Source organism: Xyrauchen texanus, chromosome 8 (genome assembly GCF_025860055.1).
Source record: "Xyrauchen texanus isolate HMW12.3.18 chromosome 8, RBS_HiC_50CHRs, whole genome shotgun sequence".
Taxonomy (NCBI): domain Eukaryota; kingdom Metazoa; phylum Chordata; class Actinopteri; order Cypriniformes; family Catostomidae; genus Xyrauchen; species Xyrauchen texanus.
Genome location: NC_068283.1, coordinates 30,404,131 through 30,431,272, shown reverse-complemented (window position 1 = coordinate 30,431,272; position 27,142 = coordinate 30,404,131). Strand labels below are relative to the sequence as shown.

Sequence of the window (27,142 nt, the reverse complement as noted above, 5' to 3'; positions counted from 1 at the left end):
GTAAACTGTATAATTATAATTAACAATTATAGTTATTTGGACAGGAGCCACCTGGAAGACAACAGAAGCCAGTGCTAGGAGGAACAAGGGAAGGGTAGCAGACTTTCACAGACATCCTGAGAAGGTCACCTCAGGACAATTTTCAATGTTAATGTGATATGTTTACTTTTAAAGTGTTAAACCTGGTCCAAATTCAAACATAAGCGTTCTACAAAGATTTTTGTAGCCTACATAATTTCAGCACTTAATGCGTCCACAAAGGTTCCCCTCTCCGTTTCCTCAGCACGTATTAAGTTCTAGACCACACCCAAAAAGAGTTCTGGGCAGTTCAGGATTTTGGAGAGGAGGAGCGCGCAATTTCCCCACTCATTTTAATGCTACTATGTTAGTCACGTTCACGCGCGCATCACTTATCCACATCTGGCTGCCCTCTCCAAACTAGTCACATATTTGACACCTTTGGCTCCTCTAAAGTGGTAAGTTTGAATGATATCTCGCGGCTTTTTTCTACCTTAAACCAGATGTTTGGACCATGATAAATCTCATTCAACTTCTGTGCAAATATGTGAATATTGTAATGAGCAACTATGTATATTATTATTATTAGGCCTATTATTCTTAATTATTATTATTATTATTATTATTATATTTTTGCATTATATGAGGCAAAAATAATTAGTTTAAGAGTTTGTAAACTTTCAAACTCACGCAGGGAGAAAGTTTGTGAAGAAAGGGGCGTTGGCGGTGCGCGTGCGCTCCGCGCGCTTGTGAAGTGTCTCAACTGATGCTTGCTTAGCTGGTGAATCACTAACTTATTATGATTAGACGTGTTTGGTCACTTTTTTCCCTTTTAATCCTATTTTATAAACAAGAGGGAGTATTCAGTTTGACTTCGGGCTTAACAATATAAAGGACTAGCCTTATGTTTTGAAAAGAGACATAGGCGAGTAATCTCTTCATATTTTTAGCTCTCATGTTTGGCGGTGCATATTTAAAAGGAATGAGGTGTCTCACATGCCGCCTCCTGCTGACAGTAGGCAGCATTTCATCATTTTGCATGTATTACAGTTTTTCTCAATCGCTTTGGCTCGTTTTTTGAAACAATCTTAACATTCTCTAAACTGTAAATCACAACTCTATTGCATGTCTGCAATATGTAATGTAATAACTCACCCAAAACATTTAATTTATGCTTCAAAACCTAGTTATTGTGAGCCATACTGGTCAAAATGTTTAGATGCTTTTTCACCATGGCAGTCAACCCTGGAAATATTTGTTGTGTACAAATTGAATATTTGTTGACACTGACTGCTTACTGTACTATACTAGGATGTCAGTTTTGTCTAGCTGAATGATATTGTGTGTCACACTGATCTTTTTAGATATCGATTTCAACAGTAAGAAAAGGTTACTGGGCAAAGTCAATATAGTGCAATACTGTAGAACATGATATGCACATTTATATGTATACAGTCAATTTATTTTTGTAGCAATGTGTTACATGTAAACAGAAAATTCACATTTGCATGTACATGGAAAATTCACATTTGCATGTACATGGAATTTCGTACATGGAAAGTCATATGTAGAGAATAGAAAATTGCCACAAAATGACATCCATGCAAAAAAAAAAAAACTAAAAAAAACTTGTGGTAGTTCTGTAAAAAACAATAAATTGTACCTCCTCACAGTACATAACACTACAAGTTCCCATCTTCTTGGTAGACATCTTGTTGCTCTTGTTGGTCTGGTCAGAGATTTAACAGACATCACAAACATGCCATGTCATAGATATTTATGGAATATACATGTATGTCTGACAGATATTGATAATTGAATGGGTCATCATGCATGTGATGGCTCACACAATGAAAGAATGATTACAAGTTGTGAAAAGTGACAATTTCACTGAGAATCAACTCATCAGTTTTGATTAGCTAGCATGTGCATTTAGTTATTGTGCAAATTGTAGACAGTTGTACCTACTCTTGCCAAAACACATTTATTCTCGTTCAAGAATTAAGCCAAAGCGATTGAGAAAAAGTAAAATGTTTAATGGCTCAAAACTCCCTTTTGGAATTTCCTTTTCATTTGCTTTTTGAATATGTAATTAACACTTAAAAGGATTGTTCAACCAAAAATGAAAATTCTCTCATCATTTACTCACCCTTAAGCCATCCCAGATGTGTATGAATTTATTCTGCTGAACACAAATTAATATTTTTAGCAGAATATCTCAGCGCTATAGTTCCATACAATGCAAGTGAATGTTAACCAGACATTTGAAGCACAAAAAAGCACATAAATATAATAAAGTAATCCATTTGACTTCATTGGCTATATCCATGTATTTAGAAGCGATATGATAGGTGTGGGTGAGAAACAGATAGATATTTAAGTCCTTTTTACAATCAATCTCCACTTTCACTTTTACTTTCATATTCTTCTTTGATTTTTGGCGATTCACATTCGTTTATATCAGCAACTACTGGGCAGGGTGGAGAATATTTTGTGAAAAGGACTTAAATATTGATCTGTTTCTCACTCACCCACACCTATCTTTTTACTTCTGAAGATAATGATTTAACCGCTGGAGTCATGGGGATTACTTTATGCGGCCTGAGTAATTGATGAGAGAATTTCATTTTTAGGTGAACTACCCCTTTAATGTATGAAATACTTTCCTTTCAAATATTGATACTGTATGTATATATAATTTATAATATAATTTACTTATTGTGACTTTCTGAGGTGTATTGACAATGATTGTCACCAAACAACATACCCTTATTTTTATTTAGGAGAAGTTGGGAGGGAAAACAGACTAAATAACAAGTTTTGTTTCAGATGTTAAGGTCAAAGTATACTTGGCGCTGATCGTTCCTCATGCGGTATGCTTGACGTAAATTTCGTCGTAGACTGCGCACGGCCATGATTTTCTTGACTCGCGGATGCGGTCAGCGTCTGTGTGCGTCGTCTGCACATGCGCAAGCCGTTTATTTTTTAACTAAAAGAGTATCACAAAGAAGTTGTAGTGGGCATGTGTCAAACTTGTTTGTAGCCGCTTGTGGTCAGAAGAGTTCACTCACAAAACAACCCGATCTGGAACACGCAAAAACTAAGCATATCTGGGCCTTTACAAAAAAAGTTTTCTTAGATGTTGATGTTGCACAAAACCATGCATTGTTCCTGCGGTGGCCCTCCAACATGTTTTATATGTTAATTAATTTGGCATGTCTGGCATTTTATCTTGCTCAGTATAGTCAGTGTGTATGTGATTTCTCAGTGGCAGATCCCAGTGTGTTACTCATGGGACTGTTTTAGGGGGTAAGGAGTGTGTCTTGTGTTCATGAGGTGAAGCAGTTTTCACTAGACTGGATTTCTGGACACCTGTCTGCTCTGCACTTTTAACACAAGCACAGCTCACAGTGAGCACCATCGTTCAAACCTACCTATCAAAAGCAAAACTGCTATAAGGATATGCACTGAAAGAGTTTTGAGTCTAAATCATTTTTAGTGGTAATCAACATTATGACAAAAAATGCTGTCGATTTAGCTTGACTTGTAATGAAACCAGAATAATCTGGAACATCAGACCAAAATCATTGATGACTCATACTGCACTTACTCATTTGTCCAATCAATTGTTCTCTAGAATGAAAGTGTCCATTTCCCTAATATTTGGGTATCAGGTGGTTAACTTTTGACCACTAATTGCAAGTATGTATCCTATTTATTTAGTGTAATACACTACTTCAATTTCTCATCAACTTCTCTTTAAGATTTTATATGGACATTTTGGTCAAAGTGATGACTTCTTTTACACTTATTTATTTTCCATTCTGCAAAAGTGAGAGATTTTTTCCAATCGTTTATTGACTAAGTTGTTTCCTATCCTGATTTTTTCCAATGTCTTTTGTTTTTGGCCATTGACTGATCCAGCAGAACTGATGCCATTCAGAAAAGTGCTGTTTGCAGTGCTTTCCAGAGAATAGGTGGCTGGTTTTGTTGCAGATGGGCAGTTGCATAAGAATCTATGCTGTCAACGTTTGGATCAGGAAGTGCCTCTCCCTTTGGCCAGGCTTAAGCTCTGGACCCTTTGTGTTTTTTGAACTGTTGCAGCAAGCTCAAAGTGACCAAGCCTGCTATAATAATTCTGCAGGCCTGAATATTAGTTTGAAGATAGCAAGGGGGCAGCTGCAAGAGCAAACTATTAAATTTCAACACAAACTCCATTATTGCTCCTGCAAAATGATGACAATGAATTCAAGATACTTAAATCTTGCAATGAATGGCTAATGTGAGCATATCACATCAGTAGAGCATTTCCAGCAACTTAATGCTGCGAAATGAGGGGGGAAATGAAGCAGTATACAAAAGATGTTTGGGTTGACTTAGAGGCTTTGTAATCTTTCTTTGTTTTCATCAATTACAGAAAGAATCACAACGACACTCGTCTGTCCTCAATGAGGGGTGGAAACGATGGTTGCATGAAAACTGAGTGAATCAGAAACCCAGTATGAGTGTTTGAGTCTAGGACATTGTGATCTGTTTGCATGTTTTTAGGCAGGACTCGGGATTGAGACAATGAATTGCACATGTCTGCACAACTGTGAGCTTCGGTAGCCAAATCTGCGCAGGGGTGAAAGGCTTATACACAGAAAAAGAGTTTTTGGAGTTAGCATGTGAGAAACTCTGAGGGAAAGTCTTACCTGAGAGAGCAGTCCAATCAGAGTCACCAACTTCAAACACAAGAATGGCATGCTTAGCCATAAACACACATTCACATTGCATACCAATATAAAAGGGGTAAAGGAAACAGGGGGAGGGTCCCCTTTACAGACATACACTTAAAAGGAAAGAGGGATTTGCTGTCTCAAATGCACAAGCCTTATTTGTTCAATAGACATACACAGGCTTACTCTTTACAAATCTACAACAACAAAATCTAATTTTACATCATTTATGTGCTGTATTGTAATCATTTTAAAACTTGCAAACTGAAAGCAGCATACTTGTTATTTGGCTTTAAGGAATAGCTAACCTAAAAATTAAACTTCTCTCATCCTTTACTCACCCTTATGCTACCCCAGATGTGTATGACTTTCTTTCTTCTGCAGAACACAAACAAAGATTTTTAGAAGAATATCTCAGCTATGTTGGTCCATACAATGCAAGTGAATGGTGACCAAAACACTGAAGCTCCAAAAAGGCAGCATAAAAGTAATCTTCAGTGGTTTAATCCATGTCTTCTGAACGATCTAATCAGTTCTGGGTGAGAATATAAAAAGATATAAAAATAATTTCACTGTAAATCATGACATCAGCTGTCTCCTTGGCGATCACGATTTCAAGCTCGATTACACTTTCTAGCACTCTGCGCATGCGTCAATCATTAGGAAGTGTAACTGAGCATTTATCATCAGCAGCAATTTCAACACAATCATTTAATGTGATGTTGCACTGCAGTATGATACTTGTATGCAGATACTAAACAAACCAAATTCTCTTATACATATAGCACATCAGTTTATATACAGCAGAATACAACATCAGTCGGTTTGATTTCACTCTGACATGCTTTTAGAACCAAAATTATATCTTTCAGAGCCGTGACCTTTGACTCCTTTCTTGTCTGTGACTTTAGCACAATTAAGATTCAAACCCCAATGAAATCCAGCTGCTTAGTCCATTGGAACCAAGAAGCTACTTTGGAGCAAGAGCCCTCTCTTAATTCCTGCTGAAAGATCAGAGTTGCTGTTATAGATCCAGACAGTGTGTGAATGAATTATTAAATGCAGCAATCTTGATCTTGATGCAGCGAGAGGGGGTCATGTGGATGTGGCTGCGGGGGTCCTGCAGTATGTCTGTTGACAGTTCCATGTGGGCACCATTATTCGTACCCACGGCGTGTCATCTGTGATGTGAAAACAGGGCCTGCAGCACCTGAGAACCAAGGCTCTGCGGTAGAGCCACAATGATCCGTCAGGGCTCAGTGTCATTTTGAAGGCTGTTACTGAGATAAAAGTCTATCAGCCTATCAGCAGCCAGTGCGGGCTTTCAGCCTAGCAGGCCTGGCCGAGGGCAGAGCAGGATCCTGCCGTGTGTGAATGAGGATCCCCCTGAGATCAGCTGTTGCCATGCCAAAATAAATTCCCTTTACAAAACGTGCAGCCTCATGTGCCAAATCTGCCCAAGATTTTAAATATCTGTGGAGGGCCTCAGGTTTGTGTTATAGAGACAATTGTGTTATAGGCTTCATACAAGTAGCAGATAATTCAAGGTGTTGTCTGTATGCTCACTGAAGAAAAAAGAAAAGTTTAGAAAAATGGGTTTTATTAAACATGTAATGTAATTTGGAAACAAATAAGGTTATATTCAGTTTATTATAATAACTGTGCTAAGTAAACCTCTTAAATTCACCACAAAAATCTAGATGAACAGTGAAACTACAAAAACTATTTTTTTTTATTTTTTATAATTGTATTATCTTCCCTGAGGTCTACTAATAATGTCATAGTTAAATAATATATGATCATTTTCCACCCTGTCTCTGGCGCTCAATCTGAAACACTCGGTTTTGGCCTCAGCGTCTCCTTTAAACCTTAATGTAAATGTCAGTTATGATTGGCTAACATCGTGAAGCCACTCAAATTCAGCCATATTTGAAACACAATCCGGAGAGAATGAATAAGCTTCACATTATAATTTAAACAAATTTTCAGGGTTAACACATAATGTACACACAACACATTTCATCTGAATTAATCTATCAACTATCAAACATTCATGACATTTGAAATATTTGTGAATGAAAAGGTTTAATCAAGGGTCTGTATGTGTTTAACTGCCCCATCTTTCAGTAACAGCTCCTTTGCAAAGCTTGATTCATATTGCGATTCGTTCACAAGTGATCCACGCTGATATGAGCCAAAAACACACATAATCCATGCTGAAATTTTCTGAATACACAAACGTAATACAATCCATGTTGATGTTTGGTGCTTCAACAGGCCAAAGCAGAGACAATGGTCTTCCCAGGAGCGACATCTCACACATCATCCATGTTTGTTTACACACAGAACAGCATGTCTTTCTCCCAGTCAGTGACAGCAGCAGAATGAGATGCGTTTTTTAAAAGTTGTGTTTGTACCGCTCTTAAAAAGTCAATCTAGTGCATGTTTACAAACGACCAAAAATTTAAAATGGCACAGATGGGTACAATAAGGGTCCAGGATGCCTTCAAAACAGCACAACAGCAAATAGCAAGATAAAACAGGAAAGGGGTGTCCTTTATACAGTTCTAAGCAGCACGAAATGCATGATAATGGTCAAAGCAGTTCATCTAGTGCAGAGGTCAGCAAATGTTTGACATGGAATGTCATTTTTTATTTTCCTGGTCAATGGCTGTGCCGACCAGGAAAATGTTTAAATTTAGCATTTTTCTAATTTAATCATTTATTTTTCATTACAAATGACATTACCAGCATAACAGTTTGAGTTACAAATCTGTGCAAAACCCAATGATGATGATATAATCATGGTCCTGCCATCTTGTGAAAGTGCTTTAATGAAAGAAAACCTGTCCTTTTGTACAAAATGAGTTAATACTATACATGGTATACTGCAGGCTTATGACAGTTTGTTTAGTCTCTCATTAAGCTTGTGAAAACATGCGATCATGAGAAAGGATTACATCAAGATGTAAATTGGAATGCAGGTGAGGAATTTATATAAATAAAATAGTCTACTCCTCTCCCACCATTGCTGGTGTGCCAGTGAAATACCCCACTCTTTTCTATTCACCTGTGTGACAAAGGTTGCCTTCATGTGCTATCGGAATTATCCTACTTCCCACTTCTGAAGTACGTCGTGTTCACATGCTTTGTTGTTGGAAAGATGGGAAACATGGACGATGCCAGGTTCATTCATACATATTTCTTGAGGAACATTTATTTTGGCACCATAATACATATCACTCAGTTAGCTTGCTGACGATAATGGAATTTTGGTCAAATACAAGCTATTTTCACAGTGTAAATATGTACAACATGCATAGAATGGTTGCTGATATACATAAATGAATATGCCCAAAACAGCAAGCGCCTTGCTATTAGACCTGTCATGCAAAACAGAAACTGTACTCTCCTCCACCATGTTGAAAATTTAGAACTCCTCTCATCTCGGAAACTCAGGTATCAAAATGATCTCCCAGTCGTTTCCCAGTCGTAATTATGTCTTGAGGGGTCATTCGTGTGCAACTTCCATGTGGGAAATTCGTATTTACGAATATTCTGATAGCACGTGAAGGCAACAAGAATACCAGTGGGCGGGGCCAAAGGTACGACTTTGTAAAGTACAAAAAGTATTTTGCTGATGTAGTGTTCTATGTGAGGCCACAAGACACACACACACACATTCCAATCGAGTGCTTTAAACTGCCTTGTTAAAATAAATGCTCTTTCCCATTAAGAAGGAAGTTTTCAGTTCTAAGCTCCCTGGTGAAAAAAAAAATATGCTAAGTATACTTGAAGCCAGACCTAATTATCGGTATGCTTCATGTGTGTTAATGATTAGTTAACTTGACGTGTGCTATTTTGGAACAACTCATTTTGTACTAACTATATTTTAGTTGTAATTAAATTGTATTAAAGCATAACTTTAAGTGTATTTAGAGTACATTTGTGTGCTAAATTGGAACAACTTCAAGTATACTTAGTATACTTAAAGCATATGCCTGTGTAGGGTAATTACGTGCTTGATTAGTGAGATTAAAGTCAACTTTATTTGCGTTACAAGTACATTACAAATTAATTGCGAGTGTCTTCGAAACATACAAGCAATATACCATAAGTGTATTATATTTGAGTAAAAAGTATATGCTCAGTAACACCTTTGGCTTATTCCAAATGCTACAAATTGCACACTTTGTCTTCAATAAGAAACTGTTATTACTTAGCTATACTTTTTACAATATACTTTAAACATTACATGGTCTTACACAAGACAGATTTTATATGTGTTACCTGCATACTGAAGGCTGAATTTCTTGGGGGACTTTTTTACCCAATGCTGAATGCACTTGATTTCAAGGCCATTACAATAAATGACATATAACTTCAATAACAGACAGTGTTTAGTTAAATCTCACATGGGTTCATAATTGTAAAACATAACAAAATGTACCAACTGTAGCTCCATCCAATGACAGACATGAGGCACGTGGTCATGGTTAAAAGACCTCGTAGGCTGCATGTCACTAATGAGGAGCTAAATCTTCCTTTATTTTTCTCCTCGTCTTCTTTCTTCTAGGTTTGTCTGCTTACATGTTTATTACTTTGTGTAGCTGTCGCTGATTTATTTTCTGTCGTCTGTTTTGGCGCTTTGCTCAACAGGCTCATTTCTTAATCAGTGTTACGGGCGTAACACTATTGCCGCAATTAATAGTTCTGCCTCCAAACTACTATTACGATAGGTACCAAAAAACAGCTATAATTTAAACTGCAGTTGAGAGGCAGTTACACAAACCATGCTTTTAAATTAAAAGAATGCTGAATGAAGCAAAAAAATTATAATTTTGGAAGAGCGGCCACACACAAACTACGCATTGTTATTATTTCTTGCTGAAATGCTCATTGTTACACTTGCGCCTGATGGCCACTCGACTAAAATATATTTTTAAGTAAAGTTCAAATAAATACACTTTTAAAAAATAAACAGAATTTTCACTTCAAGTCTATTTTTCTAAAATATATTTTCAAATAATATACTAAAGTACAATTATTTTAAAGTGTGTTAAAAGTTGTATTGTGAAAATTGGTAAAAGCATGATGCTAATATATTTAAAGATAAATAAATTTTAGTATATTTGCTATATACAATTGTAAAAAGAGAATATATTTCAAATACAATAAAGTATACTTTTTTCACTTGGGCTTACAGTATTTGTTTATTTGTTTTATTTGTTTATTTATAAACAAATGTATGTTTTTATAGTACAATGATGTCAAAAGATCAAGGAAAATTTGATTCCTCATGTCATAACCCCTTTAAAAGGCTTCTCAGCAAAGCTAACCTTGGTGACATAACTGTCCTACAGTGTTCCTGTAGCTCAACTACACTGTAGTTTAACTGGTAGATCATGGCACTAGCAACATCCAGGTCAAGTGTTTGATTCCCAGTAAACACAAATATTGACATAATGTAAACAATGAATGTAAATAGCTTTGGATAAAGCAACTATCAAATCCATACATGAAAATTTAGCATTTGGAAGTAAATATTACACTGCTGTTGCATCTCCAAAAAAGAAATATGTTTTTCTATTTATAGTGACCACAACTCGAATACATTCATGTACTATTTTTATTGAGCCACACAGAACATTCAATTGCAACCAGCCACTAAACATTTGTAAGATGAAGAATTCTTCTTCTTATTTATATTTTATAGTGCTGCAGTACCATTTCACACGGCACATGTTGTTCTCCCTGGGAGTTTTTTGTTGTTGTTGTTGTTGTTGTTGTCCTTTTTCGTCAGTTTTTTGTGTCCAAGTTCTTGGCTGGGATGGGTCTTATCATGCTTCAGAGGTGATACTTAAAACAGGGCTATGTTTTGTTTTGTATATTAAACCTAATTTCTGACTACCTGCCAAAGCAGGAACAGATTTTTTGTTTTCTCTAAAAATAAGCCTTCTGCTCTCATTATTGTTCGCAAGCACAAATGATGCTGCGGGGCAGATCGGTGAGGAAAACATAATCAGAGACGTCCGCAAATGATCTAATTCTTGATGTATGTTGGAAAGAACTGCACAATTCCATTTCATTCTGTAAAAACTGAAAATATGCAGTTGTTTACCACAAGTGGCTATTTATAAATTTACATTACAACACAAAGAACAAAATGTTTAGGTTAACTGACAAAACACGGTGTAAATCCATATATTATTGTTTGAATTTTGTCATAAAACTACACATAAAACGAATACCTTTTAACTAGGCCCAGACAGATTATAAAATCTAGTCCCTATTAATTATTTAGCATTTTATATAGTGATTTTCAAGGGAGCTCTGCTTAATTTGTTGCAAATTATTAAAAAAAAGGTAAATTGTGTAAAATGTTTTTGCTGTTTTCAAAGAAAATGAGGCACGAATCAAAATGTATTGTTGTGGTAATCAACATTAAGCCATTAAGCATATGATTGAGCTCAACTTGTATTGAACCCGGAATATTCCTTTAACGAAGGAAAACTCAATGGGCGGGGTTTGTTCAAAATTTTGTAAATGATAGTCATTCAAATTCTACAGAACATCTGTGGAGTTTTCTGCAGAGCTCCTGTACATTTACATTTAGTCATTTAGCAGAATAATTTATCCAAAGCGACTTACAAAAGGAGAAACATAAGCAATTTGTCATATAAAAGTAGTACAGAGGTTGGAGCAGAAGAATGACACAGATGAAAGATGAATGTTTCAACAGATAAGCAGTGTTCTTAAGCCTTTAAACTGCAGTGGTTTAATTCTGCTTGTGGGGAGGCTGCCCAACAGGGCATTGCAGTAGTCACGTCTTGATATGACAAGAGCTTGGACCAGTAGCTGCACAGCCAAATCTGTAGGCTCAGATTCTGTGTGGGTCTGCTTTGAACTGTCAACACGTAGTTACAATTGTGGAAAGCCTCCTCGTCCATTAGATGAACCAAAGATGTATGGGTTTGAAATTATCCTTGTAGTGATTTGTAACAAATACCACAGCTTACCACAACAATTTCTGATCATGGCACCACTGACAAATATGCTGTACAACAGAATGTTTCTTTTAAGAAAATTAATTCTTTTCATCCATTTAATATCTTTGTATGAACAGCAGCCATTGAAAGTTGCATCAGTCGACATAACAGCAGATTTCTTAGGAAACCAGTTACATGGGAGCCAGCAGGCAACATTTAAGCTGCTCATGTTTAATTTTCACTTTATTGAACCAGAAAAGGCATGCTTTTAATTTAGGACTGTATTTTAAAACAAACTCCTCCCCGATATGATAAACATGAAAATGAATGTGCAATACATGAGTACTTCAGTGGATTTGAGTCTCTGAGAATGCCTTGATCTTAATTAGATCACTGTTTATAGCTTTAAGAAATGGTTGCACTTCCCAGGAGATGAAGATTTTATTTATTCATAGTTTCACAGATGTTTTGGAGAATGCTTCTTTTCTGTTCTTTACATTCATGCTCACTGTGAAAGACAACTAAAATGAAGGACATACGTGGGGAAGATTTCCCATGAGGGGAAAACTGTGCATCATCATTTCCCCTCACTTCTGACCCATTGCATGTTTTTCTTTCCTTTGATTGGACCATCTTTCAAATCTTGAAGTTAGAGTTGGTTTCAGGACTGCAAAACAACCCATGAATGGTTTGTTACCTTTGGGTTGTCATTCAAAACCGCAACCAATGTCTAACTTGCGCTCTAAAGCATTCTCCCCTCACATCCCTCATTTACTTTGAGGTTTTCCCTCTTGCTAACACTGTTAGGGTAGCTAGGGTCAGGTTAGGTAAAAATGGGCTGTAGTGTGCTCTGTAGGTCACATTTGCATGTTTTGATCACTATATATGCTTAAATTTATTACATATTTTCTTGACTTAATGAACAAAAGACGTCTTACAAACACCTGACATAAAAAATAAATAATAATAAAAAATGTTTTTGGCTTTGGCTCAATTAATTGTTTCCTGTGCAGTATAATGGAGGTGTGTGACACGTTAATAGAGCACATTTGATTCCTGTTTTTGAGTTCCCTGCTGTTTAAATATTGGAGGGCACAATCCATTGAAACAGTAAGGAATTGTCAGGATTTCTTGGTGGCAGGGATGTCATGCCCCTATTTTTTTTTAAAGAACAGTGATACTGTAGTAATACAACTAAAGCTAACCTCTATGGTCATGTTGGAGAAATAATCAACATTGGCTAGTACGTTTTAGTTTTTACTTCCCAGATTTAGAAATTTAAGCGTAATGCAACAGAATAAGATATTTCACATTCTGTCAATTTATATGATGTCATGAAATTGCATTTTTAATGTTTGAAATGTCATACACATTTTTAAAAAACAATTCACAAGGTTAGAACCATAATTATTGGTCGACCGATATTTCGCAGAGGCTGATAAATCCAATAAATATTCCAATAAATCTTATTAAGATTTTTTTGTTGAGGGCGCCGAAAATCACCCGCTTGTATGCGAAGCAACCGAGACACGTAAATGACCAATCACGGTTCGTTTTGTTGTAAAGTGTCATCATGTTACTACAATAATAGGCTGGTGTGCAACACAGTCTCATTTAAATGATCCACATATCAGAACAGTGGCAGATGCGTTTGAGATCATAATTGTAAAATGCTCGCCTGTTTCATTCTCTTTCTCTCCTCCAGGAAAATGCTGCCTCCGGAGGCTGTATACGGAGTATGATGAAAATAGAGTGCTTTTCAAACTGTTCGGAGACCAATCCATTCATTAAATCCGTTCATTCCATTCATTCAAAAGAGATACCAGTTAAGCCATTAACTGATTAGGCAGCATCTGCCTACATTTTCGGATGCAGCCTAAGGTAAAAGCGCTTCACATGTGCTGTAAGTAAATGTCATATTCTCTATGCGCTGTATGTACAATTGGTTTGATTCGGTAAATGCGATTGCTAACGTGGACATGCCATCCATGGTTGGTGGACTACAGTTTGTACTGTTATTTCCTTCTTAATATATTAACAATTTCTTATTGTGCAAATAAATTACTAAAATCTGATTACTAAATAGAAATCTGAATAAACTGCTGTCTACCATTTTAAATACAATTGTATTTTTTAGTTTTGTGTGAAATTTTGTAAACATGGTGCTAAATATGAGTTCATTATTATTATTATTATTTAGCAATTTTATATTTGTTATTTACTATATTAAATTGTGTGATATATCAGCATTGTCTCTGCCTATCAGCCACACTAATCTCTGGATATCGACATCAGCCATTAAAAAAAGCCATATCGGTCGACCACTAACTATAATGAAAATTAGGACTGTCACGATTATGAAATTTGCCTGACAATTAATTGTCAAACAAATAATTGTGATTATAGTGATTAATTGCCTGTTTTAGGGCTATGACGATTAATTGTCTGTTTTACATCGTTCACGAATATGATGATTAATTGTCACTGAAACTGTCACTATGTGTGCTTCATGCACACAAAATACTGTAGTTATGTATACAAATTTAGCACTGACATACTGTATAATAAAATAAGGGTATATGATTTAATTTTCAGGCTTCAAAAACATATGAATGACAATCAAATATAAATTATAAATATATACATTTTTAAATAATTAAAATAATATGTTAATGTTCAAAATATTTCTAAATAACTCCCCGTTTCTCCCCAATTTGGAATGCCCAATTCCCAATGTGCTCTAAGTCCTCGTGTTGGCATAGTGACTTAATCGCCTGCTTTTTATTTAGTAAAAGGATCTTGGTTCTTCGACACTACATAACTCAATCACTGGCGAGTGAAATGTTAATATTTCCTCACCAGTGGCTAATAACAGACATAATTTATTTGCATAGTGCGATATTTACTTACAATGTAGAGTGCTTTTCATAGATAGAAATATGAAAACATAGAAATATTTAAAAATCCACTTTTAACATTTAAAATCCACATGGCTCAGAAATTTGTGCCCAAACCCCCTCACTTGTCTTTAAATAGGCACAATGCTTCTGCTTGGTAGCATCCATGTGGTTCCATGATTTCATTTTAATCCTTCAGATCAGCCTATGATTCAGAGTTGGCTGGTTAGTGTTGTGACATGTCATGTACACGTGTGCTGGATGGAAGCCGCAAAGCTTTGCAGGGTGGCATTGGAGCTTTCCGTCTCATCTCAATCATTTTTTCCATGACTGCAGACAGTCTCTGTTTTCTGCAGTTGCCAACTTGGAAGCCTGCTGGAGACTGTGGCTTTTATATATAAAAATTACATTAAAGGTGAAACTCAAGTCAGCGTTTTCCACCAAGCTAGGGGAACAGAGAGTGGCTGCTAAGGCTGCTTAGCGTTTACACACACTCACACATATGCAAGCATTTCTACATGCAGAAAAAGTAGATATTGCTTATCTTGGACATTTAAAGTCATACGGGTTTGGAAGGTCACAAGAGTTAGTAAATTCTGCCAGAATGTTCCTTTTTCGTTGAACTATCCATTTGAGGCATTGACTCCAATTAATTTACTAATGATGGTTGGTGTGTGTACTCAACCTCTGAGGCTGTCTTTATTATCCCACAGGATTGCAGATAGCAAACTCAAACCCCACAGCCTTACACTGTCAGTGTCCAAGACAAATGCTCATATGTGTTCATGTCTCAGCCTATATAAACTTTAAATGGGTCTCAACACCCAACACCATTATAAGGCTGAATTAAAAGCTGGAATTAGTTTTCTTAGTCTTGTGCAGCTGTGGTACAGATGTCAAAGCCTGACTGATTGATCTACTGTATAGAACTGACATATTTATTCATCAAAATGCCTGTGGTACTCAAGTGCTACTCAAAAGCCACATAAGGGGTCTAGAAAGTTATTAATAAATGTTATTTCTGTCCTCTCTTGTTTAATGTATGTTGAGATAGTGCAGATCCATCATTCAGGAGCACTTTGGTTGTGTATATTCATGGTGATATCATAAGTATTCGTATATGTATTTTACATGTTTACATGTATATTTTTGTAAGTATGTATAGATGCTGAAAGGTATTATATTAATGTATTCACAGCATCTAATAGTGCTGTTAATGCACCAAAAACCAAGTATAAGTGCCTTTACTTAATTAAAACTTTAGAGACATACAAATCTATACAAATCCTCTGTTGACTCGAAAACAATTTTCCCTGAACCGTTGCACCACAGCAGGATAATGAGTTCAGTAGTAAAAATAAACAAGTTATGGCCTGTTTATGTATAAAGGACATCCAGATGGGACTAATGAAATAAAAATAAATTCTTCTCTTTGTATTTCTCTGAAGATTCAGATTTTCAGAATTAATGTTTTTGTATGTTAGATGCTGTCAATATGTCAATATTGTATATTTTTATATATTTTACAGCTGACTATAGAGAAAATCTTTAGTTGTATGCTGCTAATCAAATCTGAAGTCATAGTGAGCAGCAAATGGAAATCGACCATGCGGTCACAACACTGGACTATAAAGAAATGGAGATGGCGAACAAGCACTCAAAGTGGAGAAAGCATTTAAAGCCATTTACCTCCAACTCGTGAACCCAAGGACCCAAATGCATTCTGCCTGTTTCTTTTGAGATTCTGAACAGAGCAGCAACATCAGTGGCAGCGTTCCAGTACATCCTTTTGTTAACATCTGTCATGCATCTTCTAGAACAGGGGCGTGTGTTTCCTTGTGAGTTTGTGATCATATTGACTTGACAGTTGAGTGATCCTCAGTCGTTTAGTGTGCTCAGTTTTCCTCAGTTTTTGTCTGTAGCCATTTTTATAGTCGGTAATTGTGTGATACCTAGTATTTTTAAAGTCTGTTCATATTTTAACTACATCTGAGAGTTTAATGGCATTTTGATGTTGATTTGTGAATGCTCACCAAATGGAAAGAAGACAGAAACCACTGCATGTGTGAATAGCACACTTTGCACACAACACTTTTACTGCAGTTTACCAGGTTGCATGTGTGAAAAGGGCTTATGCAAACATATGAAAGGGTACATCTGATAAAATAACACTTTATAAACAGTACAAATACAAATGAGATCATGTTGATATTTTCTCACAGAGGTCTCTGCTCTCTTTTAACAACAGTAACTGTAATAGCAATGGGTTATATCTTGCCCAGTTGTAACAGTTTCAATACCAGGTACTCAGTTCCTGTGAATTTTAAGGCTGAAACAAAATCAGCCATGAAGCCGATTTCATGTTTCCCATTGGCAATAGAAACATTTTACAGTAGATATTTTGTTCCTAAAAGGCCCAAGGGGACTATGCAAGACAATTATACATTTTTGTAGCCACCACACCATTTTCACTATGTTCCTCAACATGTATCTTGTGTATCTTACAATCTACAAGAATTAGCTTTTTTTTTCAATTTCCCACCATTCACAGAGGCATTGAAACGTTGAAACAACTAAACACTAGTTCTAGTGTTTCTGAGTTTCTATGTGATAAATACCACATTTTGTGCCATTATGGATGTCATCAAATTAACAGAAGCTTCTCAGCAGCTCTTGGGAAAGCAGTGCTCCTAAATGATTGTTTAGTTTAATTATGGAAGCTAAAAAATGCAACATAGAGCAAAAGCTTTAAGACCTTTACCAAAGATCATATTTAATTAAAGATACATTGTGTAATTTGTTTAATGTTAAAATACTTTCTCCTATCTAGGCTTCATGGGTACATACAACTATAATTAAGCAATTTTTCGTTGAATTCCCCACAAATAGAAAACAGAGTGGCTCTGTGGTGCTTTTAAAACATTGCTCAGTTTGTTTGAGCATCCCGACCTGCCCGGCAATAAGCAACATTGGCTCAACCCATACTGCGTGTTTGGGGCGGGGCTATCTGTTTTTCTGACCAATGACAGATGGGAGAGTGTTCGGGAAACCTGTTTGAAACAATCATTATTTTTGCAATTCTGTTTGGTGGGCTGGACTGGTAATCTGGCATTTTCCCGGTGGGCCGACACACTTTGGGGCAGAATGGTCCGCGATAAGCTAAAATGAGCCACCGTGTTATGCAGAACGGACAACAAAATGGGGCTGTGATATGCAGAAAGGACAGCAAACACCCCTCCACACCCCCTCAACAACTTTTGGGCCAGTTGCATGTAAAATTCCGGGACGTTTTCTCTTCCTAGTCCAGCTCTGCTGCTAGTGGTGCAGAAATTACACACTTCATGTATTGCAGGTTACTACAATACAATCTTAGCATCAGAAAGAAGGAAAGATAATGTTAATTATTGCCAATTACTAGAAAATCCATCTGTGCCTAATGCATACAATTTTAATTTTGAGTTTATGTGCTAATCAAGTGTTTCCATCCAGGTTTTCTTAAGAAAACAAATTCAAAAACAGCTGGATGGAAATCTAGCAAGCTTACAACTGCTAATGGCTTACTTATAATTGACTCTGCATATAAAAAAAGTAGATTTTCTGGCATTTTGAGGCCTCATGGCAGAGATTGTAAAACTGAGACACTCCTGCTTGGCCCGCATTATCCTGTACCCTCCCACTTTGTGCTTCCCTTGTGTACTGAGGCTGGTTTACTGTAAGCCAACTCAGGTCTCATTTGTGATGACTCCATGTTGGCTGAATTTTTAGTCTTTGCTGTCTTGTTTGTGAGCTGTATTTGGGTGTGTGCCTTTGCCTTCCTCTTGAGGCTGAGCTCAGTGAGAAACCTTCCATTCTTTAACCATTCTTTTCCACCTAAACTCTCCACACCCTGTGTCTCACATTACATGCTAACTATCGTTATTTGTCTAAAAACAACCATACATAAGTCTCTCCTTTCTCTATTAACACTATAGCTGAAATTTTACATGAACAGTATTTTGTATACCTTATTTTAGTTATTTCACTCTTATTTCACATAAAGTGACTTTACGATTCAGACTATAACAGATTAGCATGGTCCAGTGAGACCCTGCTGGTAGATGCTGTAACTACACCTATCTGGACCTCAAGAGCATCTTTCTCCAATGATGGGTATTCAAAAGAAGCTGTGAATTCTGATTAAATCAAATTTGTAGCAAGCAACATTTTAAGTATTTAATTATATTATATTACATTACATATTTTGCAAGTTCTAGATTTTTAAAAAGATCTTAAAAGTGTGAAATTGTCTTATATTCATCACTGTCTGTTGCCTTTTTACGTCACAGCTCAGGATAGCAGCTAGAGAAGAGCTTGAGACTGTGCTTATTCTTGTGGTGCCATCAGCCAATCAGTGTTGTGATGATGTCATATTCAAATGGCATGTATGGCTCAAAACGTCAGTGGTTTCCCATGAGCAAACCTCCGGGGAGTCCTACACTGGTTGAGTAACACCCTTTGAGATGAATGGGAATGCTAAGGGAAAGCTCTCTTTAGATATTTCAGACCTTGCTGATTTACACATGCTGCTTGTTAAGTGTTCACATTCTGGCTCAATGGCTCCACCTCAGTTCAGATTGACCATGGCACCACTCGTTAAAGAAAGCACTTGGAGCCAAATGCCTTCATCTTAATCAAGAGGAGTAAAAGGCAGTGCTTGATGAGCTTGTTGGTTTAATTAGCTGAGGAATACTTGTGTGCTTAAAAGGGGGGAAACAATGCCTTCTTTTCACTGGACTACTGATTTTGAATGGTGACTGTAGGCTGCTCATTCTGCAATACATTTCCTTTTGTGCTCCATGAAAGTGGTCTTTAAATAGACTGTCATTTGGATACATACTCAGAAATACAGTTTATCACATATGGTGTTGCTAAATCAATGTGAACATATATTTCACAGCCTTAGTGCTGAAGAAATACAGTATTTTCCTGTGAGGTGTCTTTTCATTTATTGTTTCCTGAACTACTGAGCATTAAGTCTCCTTTTGAGCATGGGAAATAAGAATAAACTCAAACACACTATATAAGGTAAAGGGGAGAATGCCATTTATAAATTGCTGGGAGCAGCTCTTGTGCAGCTTGAGATGTATAGGTGGTCTATATGTGGCTGCACAGCAGTAAATCATGAGAGGTTAAATTAGCAGCCGGCCTCTGAGGCACGTGTGTGACATAGACAGGAGCTGACTGCATTTGCAGGTCAATCCGGTGCAAGGTTTTGGCCTCGGGCCAAATCCTTTCCTGAATGGAGCCACAGACATGGACTAAGAGCTCAGGAAGTTTCAAGCATTATCTCATCAGTGAATGGGCAGAACAATGATGTCAGCAGTGCTGTTTCTGTATCATGGTAGACAGACTGTGAGATTGATCATGTCCAGAGTCAAGGCAGAATCCTCCAGCTGACAGCCTTTGGGCTGCAGTGAAGGAATTCTCTTTCATTGTATGGAAATAAAGATAATGAAAGTGAATGGTGACTGAAGCTACCATTCTGCCTAACACCTTCTCTTGTGTTCCACAAAGGAAAGAAAGCAAGTCATAGGGGGTTCCAACAACATGAGGGTGAATCAATTAAAAAGTTATGTTAGGTCAACACCACATACAAAAAAAAAAAGAAAAGTAAAGAAAAACATTGCAATTAACGCAATAAACAGTAATTAGTAAAACCAGATTTAGTAATTAAATGCCATGTCCACATTCGGTACACAACAATAATAATTCATGTAGTCCCAAATTGCATGGATTGCATTGCATAAACTCCAAGCAGCAAAAATAAATAAAGGGACAAAAAGGATCAGCTCTCAAATCACAGTTCCAGATTCCAATATTAGCCCATAACATGAGCATCTGTGTATTCATTCAACAGGATGCCTCTAACATTATTTTTTCTTTCTTTCGTAGATTTGCTTGCTTTTGATTTTCTGTTGCACCATCAGCCATGTTGATTATTTTGGCCTTCATCATCCTCTTCCACATCACCTCAGCAATACTCCTCTTCATAGCAACCATCAGAAATGTAAGTTGATTTCTTAAAGTCTTATTTAATTATTAGCAGTGTTCGCTAAAAGAGATACATTACTATAAAATATTATTTGTTATAGCAACACATTTTATGTGGTATTACATTTATATCATGACTTTATTTATATTTTTAAGGCATGGTGGGTTTCGAGTGAGTTCTCTATAGATCTCTGGTACAACTGCAATAACACAAACTGTTATGACATACCAGACAGTGCAACCTATGATGCAGGTAGGTTTCATTATCCCAAATAATAATAAAAAACTAAACGAAAAAATTTAAATAAATGTAAACGTTGCACAAGAAAACATTACAGTATATATATATATATATAGAGAGAGAGAGAGAGAGAGAGAGAGAGAGAGAGAGAGAGAGAGAGAGAGATTTCATGTATACAATTATTTTCTTTACATAAGGAACACAAGAGGAGATGTTTATCAAAATGACAGCCTCAGTCACCATTCACTGTCATTTTAAGGAAAAATATACAATAAAAGTGAAAGGTGACTATGGCTGCTAGGCATTTTTTTAATTATACCTTTAACAGCAGGGCTAAAATTAAGGCTAGGCTTATGTTTAAAGAACAGCTTTGGGAAAAGAGTGATTCATTTTTCTTTAAGATTAATTCAAATGTATGCAAACCAGTGGTATTTTGGCCAGGCAGATTAATTGGCTGATATTTAGTATTTTAAGATTATAAGCATTGATTTTGTAAACAACTCTTTTGCTAACATTAATGTGTCTTTTCTATTTTGGATTTTTAATATATTTCATTTAATGCAAATTTTTATTTTAATATTTCAATTTATGTTAAAATATTTTGTGTGTATTTTAGAATTTCTTAGTATTTGGTATGTCCCCCTTTTTCTTTATATTCAATGTGGTCTCAGAGTTTTGGACTCCACTCTATATAGATATTGGCACCAGCCATTAAAAAAAAAACCTAGATCAGCAGGCTACTACTGAAGACATAACAATTAAATCTCCCATTTAAAACAATTTGCTCCACACATTTCTGGTTACAGTATGAAAAAAGACCAAGAATTTCACAAAGGAATCCTGTCTTCTCTTGAACAGCCTATCTTCAGACTATCCAGGCCACCATGATACTGTCCACTATCTTGTGCTGTATGGGTTTCTTTGTCTTCATCCTTCAACTCTTCCGTCTGAAGCAGGGGGAGAGATTTGTCTTCACAGCAGTCATCCAGTTCCTGTCCTGTGAGTTCACTCCCACACTCCATATCAAACACAAAGATCAGATTCTCATTTTTTTGAACAATTCTCTCTATTTTTTAAATGTATTTAACTAAGCATACTGTTGAGGAATACAGCTTTACCCTGTAGAGTCTAATATGCATATATATTGCGTTTGTGCTCCTGAGTTCAGGGAGAAAACTAACTTAACATACAAAATCATTAGGGTTCATAGGCATATGCTAATCAGTTTAAGTCACATATTTTCTAACACTAAACACAGAAAAAACTGCTCAGAATACAGTATATACAGCCGTGGCCAAAAGTATTGGCAGTGACATAAATTTTGCATTTTGCAAAGTTTGCTGCTTCAGTATTTGTTTCTATGGTATACTGGAAAACAATGATAAGCATTTCATGAGTTTTAAAAGCTTTTATTGGCAAAAACATTCAATTTATGCAAAGAGTCAATATTTACAGTGTTGACCCTTGTTCATCATAACCTCTGCAATTCGCTCTGGCATGCCAGATATCAGCTTCTGGGCCAAATCCTGTCTGATGGCGATCCATTCTTGCCTTATTAGTTCTCAGAGTTGATCCCAATTTGTGGGCTTCTGCTTGTCCACTCGCCTTTTGAGGATTGACCACAGGTTCTCTATGGGATTAAGATCCGGGGAGTTGCCTGGCCTCGGATCCAAAATGTAAATGTAATGATCTCTGAGCCACTTCATTATCACTGTTGCCTTGTGACATGGTGCTCCATCATGCTGGAAAATGCACGTATCATTACCTAATTGCTCCTGGATCGTTGGGAGAAGTTACTCTTGCAGGATGTTTTGATACCATTCTTTATTCATGGCAGTGTTTTGGGCAGAATTGTGAGAGAACCCACTCCCTTAGATGAAAAGCAACCCCACACATGGATGGTCTCAGGATGCTTCACTGTTGGCACGACACAGGACTCATGGTAGCGTTCACCTTTTCTTCTCCAGACTATCGATTTTCCAGATATCCCAAACAGTCGGAAGGCGGCTTCATCAGAGAAAATAACTATGCATCAGTCTTCTGCTGTCCAATCTTTGTACTTACTGCAGAATTTCAGTCTGTCCTTGATGTTTTTGTTGGAGAGAAGTGGCTTCTTTGCTGCCCTTCTTGACACCAGGCCATTGTCCAAAAGTCTTCGCTTCACACGATTCCATAGCTGACTCCTCAGGAGGAGATGGTCCTGGTGCTTGCTGGACACTCTGGGATGTCCTGAAGCGTTCTTCACTGCAGTTGAACCTCTCTCTTTGAAGTTCATGTTGATCCGGTAAATGGTTCTTTCAGGTGCAATATTCTTTGCAGCAATTTCCTTGTATATGTGGCCATTTTGATGCAACGCGATGATGGCTGCACATCTTTCTTTAGAGGAAACCATTGCGATCAAGAACACAATGATTGGAAGCACTTCTTTCCTACTTTTATAGCAATCAGTCTGCTCTTATAATCCAATCAGGATTTTTAGACAAAATGTTTTGCCACCTTTGGCCACGGCTGTATATATATATATATATATATATATATATATATATATATATATATATATATAGATATAGATATATAGATACATACATACATACATACATATACACATTGTCTATCTGCAGTACATATGGTATACAGTATATACTATGTGACTACAGTTATTATTAAGACATAAAATTCACGATGATAACCGTAACTAATTCTAGCTCTTAGGCATATATCATAAGTAGCAGTCACTCAACATGAATGTTGATTGTCCTTGAGGCACCTTATTATCAAAAATATACAGAACATATCTTAGAACATGCAGGCCATATCTTACTTCCTCAAGGTAACATGGCACGCAGACCTAGCTGAAATGCAGGAACTTGCAAGAAGACTAGGGAAGAGCATAAAAAAAACAGTTCTACAAATTCTACATAAAGCTTCCACCTATGAATAAATCAAACATAATAGAGTGATTAATGGTGATTAATGAGCTAGAAAAAGTTAAACATGGTATCAATAAATGTGTCATGGGTTTATATGTTCTTCTTTTTACCCACAAGGTGCACAGGACACACGTAAATGTCTGATACGGCTTGTATGAATACATTAAAAAAGGCATAAAATAAGCACAATAATATTATTAAGAATTAAATGACTTTCTCAAAAAACATTTTTAAACAACACAAGTGCATACATTCTTTATGAATGAATGCGGGACTAAATGAGTAAACAATGTTACTGGATTCCTGACATGGGTGAGTCATTTCTCAGATATGAAATATACACATTTCTTGAGATATTAATAACAATAATCATAGAATCAAATTATATAGGGCTATATATATTATAATGAATTTCTATATTATATAATATGTTATAAAATATAAATAATAATGACTGTATTTATACCATGATCAATCTATGGAAACATGTAAATGCTTCACGCTGCAACCCCCTAATGTTCAAGCCAAATCTACGCCCTTGAACACCACTGACATTTAAATAAGGAACCTTCAAAGATCACAAGGTTTTTAATTAATTAAATAAATAAAAATGCCTGGACCTCAAAAAGCCTGACAGATAACCTCCAACAGTTATGTGAAATAATCTATTTTTCAAATAAATATATAAAATAAAAATGTATATGGAAGCCTGCAATGTTGCCTTTTCTCTGAAGAAAAAGTCCCCAGACTCAATAACTCAAAGCCAGACTCTATATCTAACTAAAAGCAAACAAATTGACTGACAGTTTGGTCTTCTTCCTTGTCTGCGTTCTACACTGTTTGAGCCCTCTGAATTGATCTTACATACGAATCAGCAAAACACTGACAGTAAACTGTTAATTTCCCTAAATCACACTTTTCCATCTCTTCTGTAGCTTTCTGTGTGATGACCGCTGCATCCATCTACACAGCGAAGCACTTAAATTTCAAGAGTGGGGAATTCAAGACTGGGGACTATGGGTACGCCTTCGTCGTAGCTTGGGTCGCATTTCCCATGACGCAAATCAGCGGCTTGATGTATCTTTTGCTGAGAAAACGCAAATAAAGCACAACAGTCCACCTCACTACAGCTGCCACCAGCTAGAGCCTAAGCGAAGAGACTATTTGTAATAAATCTGTTTTTTATTTGGAGATAAATACATGACAGAGTTAAAATGAATAGTAGACAAACTTTTAAAATTAATCAGTGCATACTGGAACCTTAATTAGATTTTCTTCATGGTATGTTATTTAGATAATGTTTTAACCTTGTTGTGTATAAATGGGTTTTACCCACCCCTCTGGCAAAAAATGTGCTATGCTGTGATTTAAAGAGATAAAATGGGGGTGGAAGAAAGTAGACAAGTGTGGGTGGTATTTGAAGTAGGAAATATTTATAACATGGAACCACTAAAGGCTAGACAGCTCACCTGTCCTTAAGGCCTACATACTGTATATTCATGGAAAATGCTTATATGTAATAATCTGCATGTAGAAAATAACATGCTGGTGTGTGTTTTCCTGGCCAATGTTGTCAGGGAATAACCTAATTGTGCCTGGGAATATAAACAACAAAATTAAAAAAAGTATATTGCGCTGCCAATTTGCTGCACTACATCAAACTTGTATAGTATTTTGTGTGAGTGTGTGTGAAATACTTTATTGTTAAATAATTATATTGCATGTTTTTATTTGCAGCATTTAGTTTGAAATCAATATTTGCAACAGATAAAATGTGTAGTTCCTTAGCTATTGTAGTAAATCAATATGGTTTATTAGGGCACTTGGGATTTACAGAAAGTTAATGAGAATACGACGATGTTAAATGGATAGTTCACCCAAAAATGAAAATTCTCTCATCTTTTTCTCACCCTCCTGACATCCCAGATGTATTTGACTTTCAACACAAATCAGCATATTACAGCTCTGTAGGTCCATATAATGCAAGTGTATGGGTGCCAAAATTTCACATAAGGGCAACATTAAAGCACTCCTCCAATGAAGCAAAATGATAGGTGTGGGTGAGAAACAGATAAATATTTAAGTCCTTTTTCCTTTGCTTTCACTTTCTCCTCCTGTTTTTGGAGATTCACATTTTTCATGCATATCACCACCTACTGGGCAGGGAGAATGTATGAAAAAAAATAAAGACTTAATTTATTGATGTTTCTCACCCACACCTATCATATCACTTTTAAAGATATATATATTTAACCACTTGAGTCATATGGATTACTGTTATACTCTCTTTATGTGGATTTTGAAGCTTAAAAATTTTGGCACCCATTCACTTGCGTTGTATAGACCTTCAGAGAGGAAATATTCTTCTAAAAATCGTCATTTGTGTTCTGATGAAGGGTTATTAAATCTTGCTAATTTTCATTTTTGCATGAAATATTTCTTTAAGGGGACCGTTCACCCCCCAAAAATTTTGATTTATAATTTTGCAATCATTTACTCACCTTCGTGTTGTTCCATACCTATATGACCTTTCTTCTATGGAGAATTATTTTTTTTTTGGACATTTTGTTAGTCCATGTCACCATTCACTTTCATTGTATCATTGTTTATTTTTTCATTGTACAAAAAGTGAATGCTGTAAAGTCCTAACATCTTATTGTGTGTGCAGTGGAAGTCAATACAGGTTTGGAACAACATGAAGGTCAGAAATAATCACAACATTTTAATTTTTGTCCAAACTATCCCAGTAAGTTGTTGCTGGCAAGTACAGCATGGTTTTATCAGTCCCCCCAATATGCAATCTTTTTTTAATCATCTTTTAACACCCACTTATGGAAAAAACAAAGCATTTAACTAACATTGATTTAAGCAAATGTAAAATTAAGCTGTATTTATTAAGACTAACTACATTGTTGCTGTTAATATTTCTTGTAATGAAGTATTATTTCAACAGGTCTGAACATGTTTCTTTATTGCTTACTTTTAAGAAGGTTTTAATGAATATTACTGAAGGCTTTTAAAATTGGAATGAACCCACAATTGCAGCTTTTTATTTTTTATTTAAATGTCTGCTGACTTGTTCAGGTCTGCTTTGTCTCCAGAGACTGAACCCCACCATGGGCTCAATACGTTTCTTGTTTTTTAATCAAATAAATATATTTTACATTACAAAGCAGTTTGAGACTTACTTACACTAAACACCAGAGATGGAATCAGTCACCAAAAACAAAAAATTCTCTCAAGACTTAACAACTTAGACTTACAGAAAACATTTGTATACTTTGATTGCATTTTAATTAGTGCCAAACATTTTATTCAC

General features: G+C 36.1%; 1 protein-coding gene across 1 annotated transcript; it reads left to right on the top strand.

Annotated features, from left to right (window-relative positions):
* Window positions 1-341: 341 nt before the first annotated feature.
* LOC127647184 (epithelial membrane protein 2-like) lies at window positions 342-26,972 on the top strand. The gene is made up of 5 exons (XM_052131294.1): window positions 342-476; window positions 20,554-20,668; window positions 20,809-20,905; window positions 21,752-21,892; window positions 24,759-26,972. Exons 2-5 carry the CDS (start codon window positions 20,591-20,593, stop codon window positions 24,926-24,928), a joined length of 486 nt encoding a protein of 161 aa, XP_051987254.1. The 5' UTR covers window positions 342-476; window positions 20,554-20,590; the 3' UTR covers window positions 24,929-26,972.
* Window positions 26,973-27,142: the final 170 nt, after the last annotated feature.

Excerpts from the sequence above, each read along its gene's own strand:
- LOC127647184 (XM_052131294.1), top strand. The coding sequence starts at position 20,591 with ATGTTGATTATTTTGGCCTTCATCATCCTCTTCCACATCACCTCAGCA. Across the intron at positions 20,906-21,751 it reads CAGTGCAACCTATGATGCAG|CCTATCTTCAGACTATCCAG; the intron begins GTAGGTTTCATT and ends TCTCTTGAACAG. Across the intron at positions 21,893-24,758 it reads AGTCATCCAGTTCCTGTCCT|CTTTCTGTGTGATGACCGCT; the intron begins GTGAGTTCACTC and ends TCTCTTCTGTAG.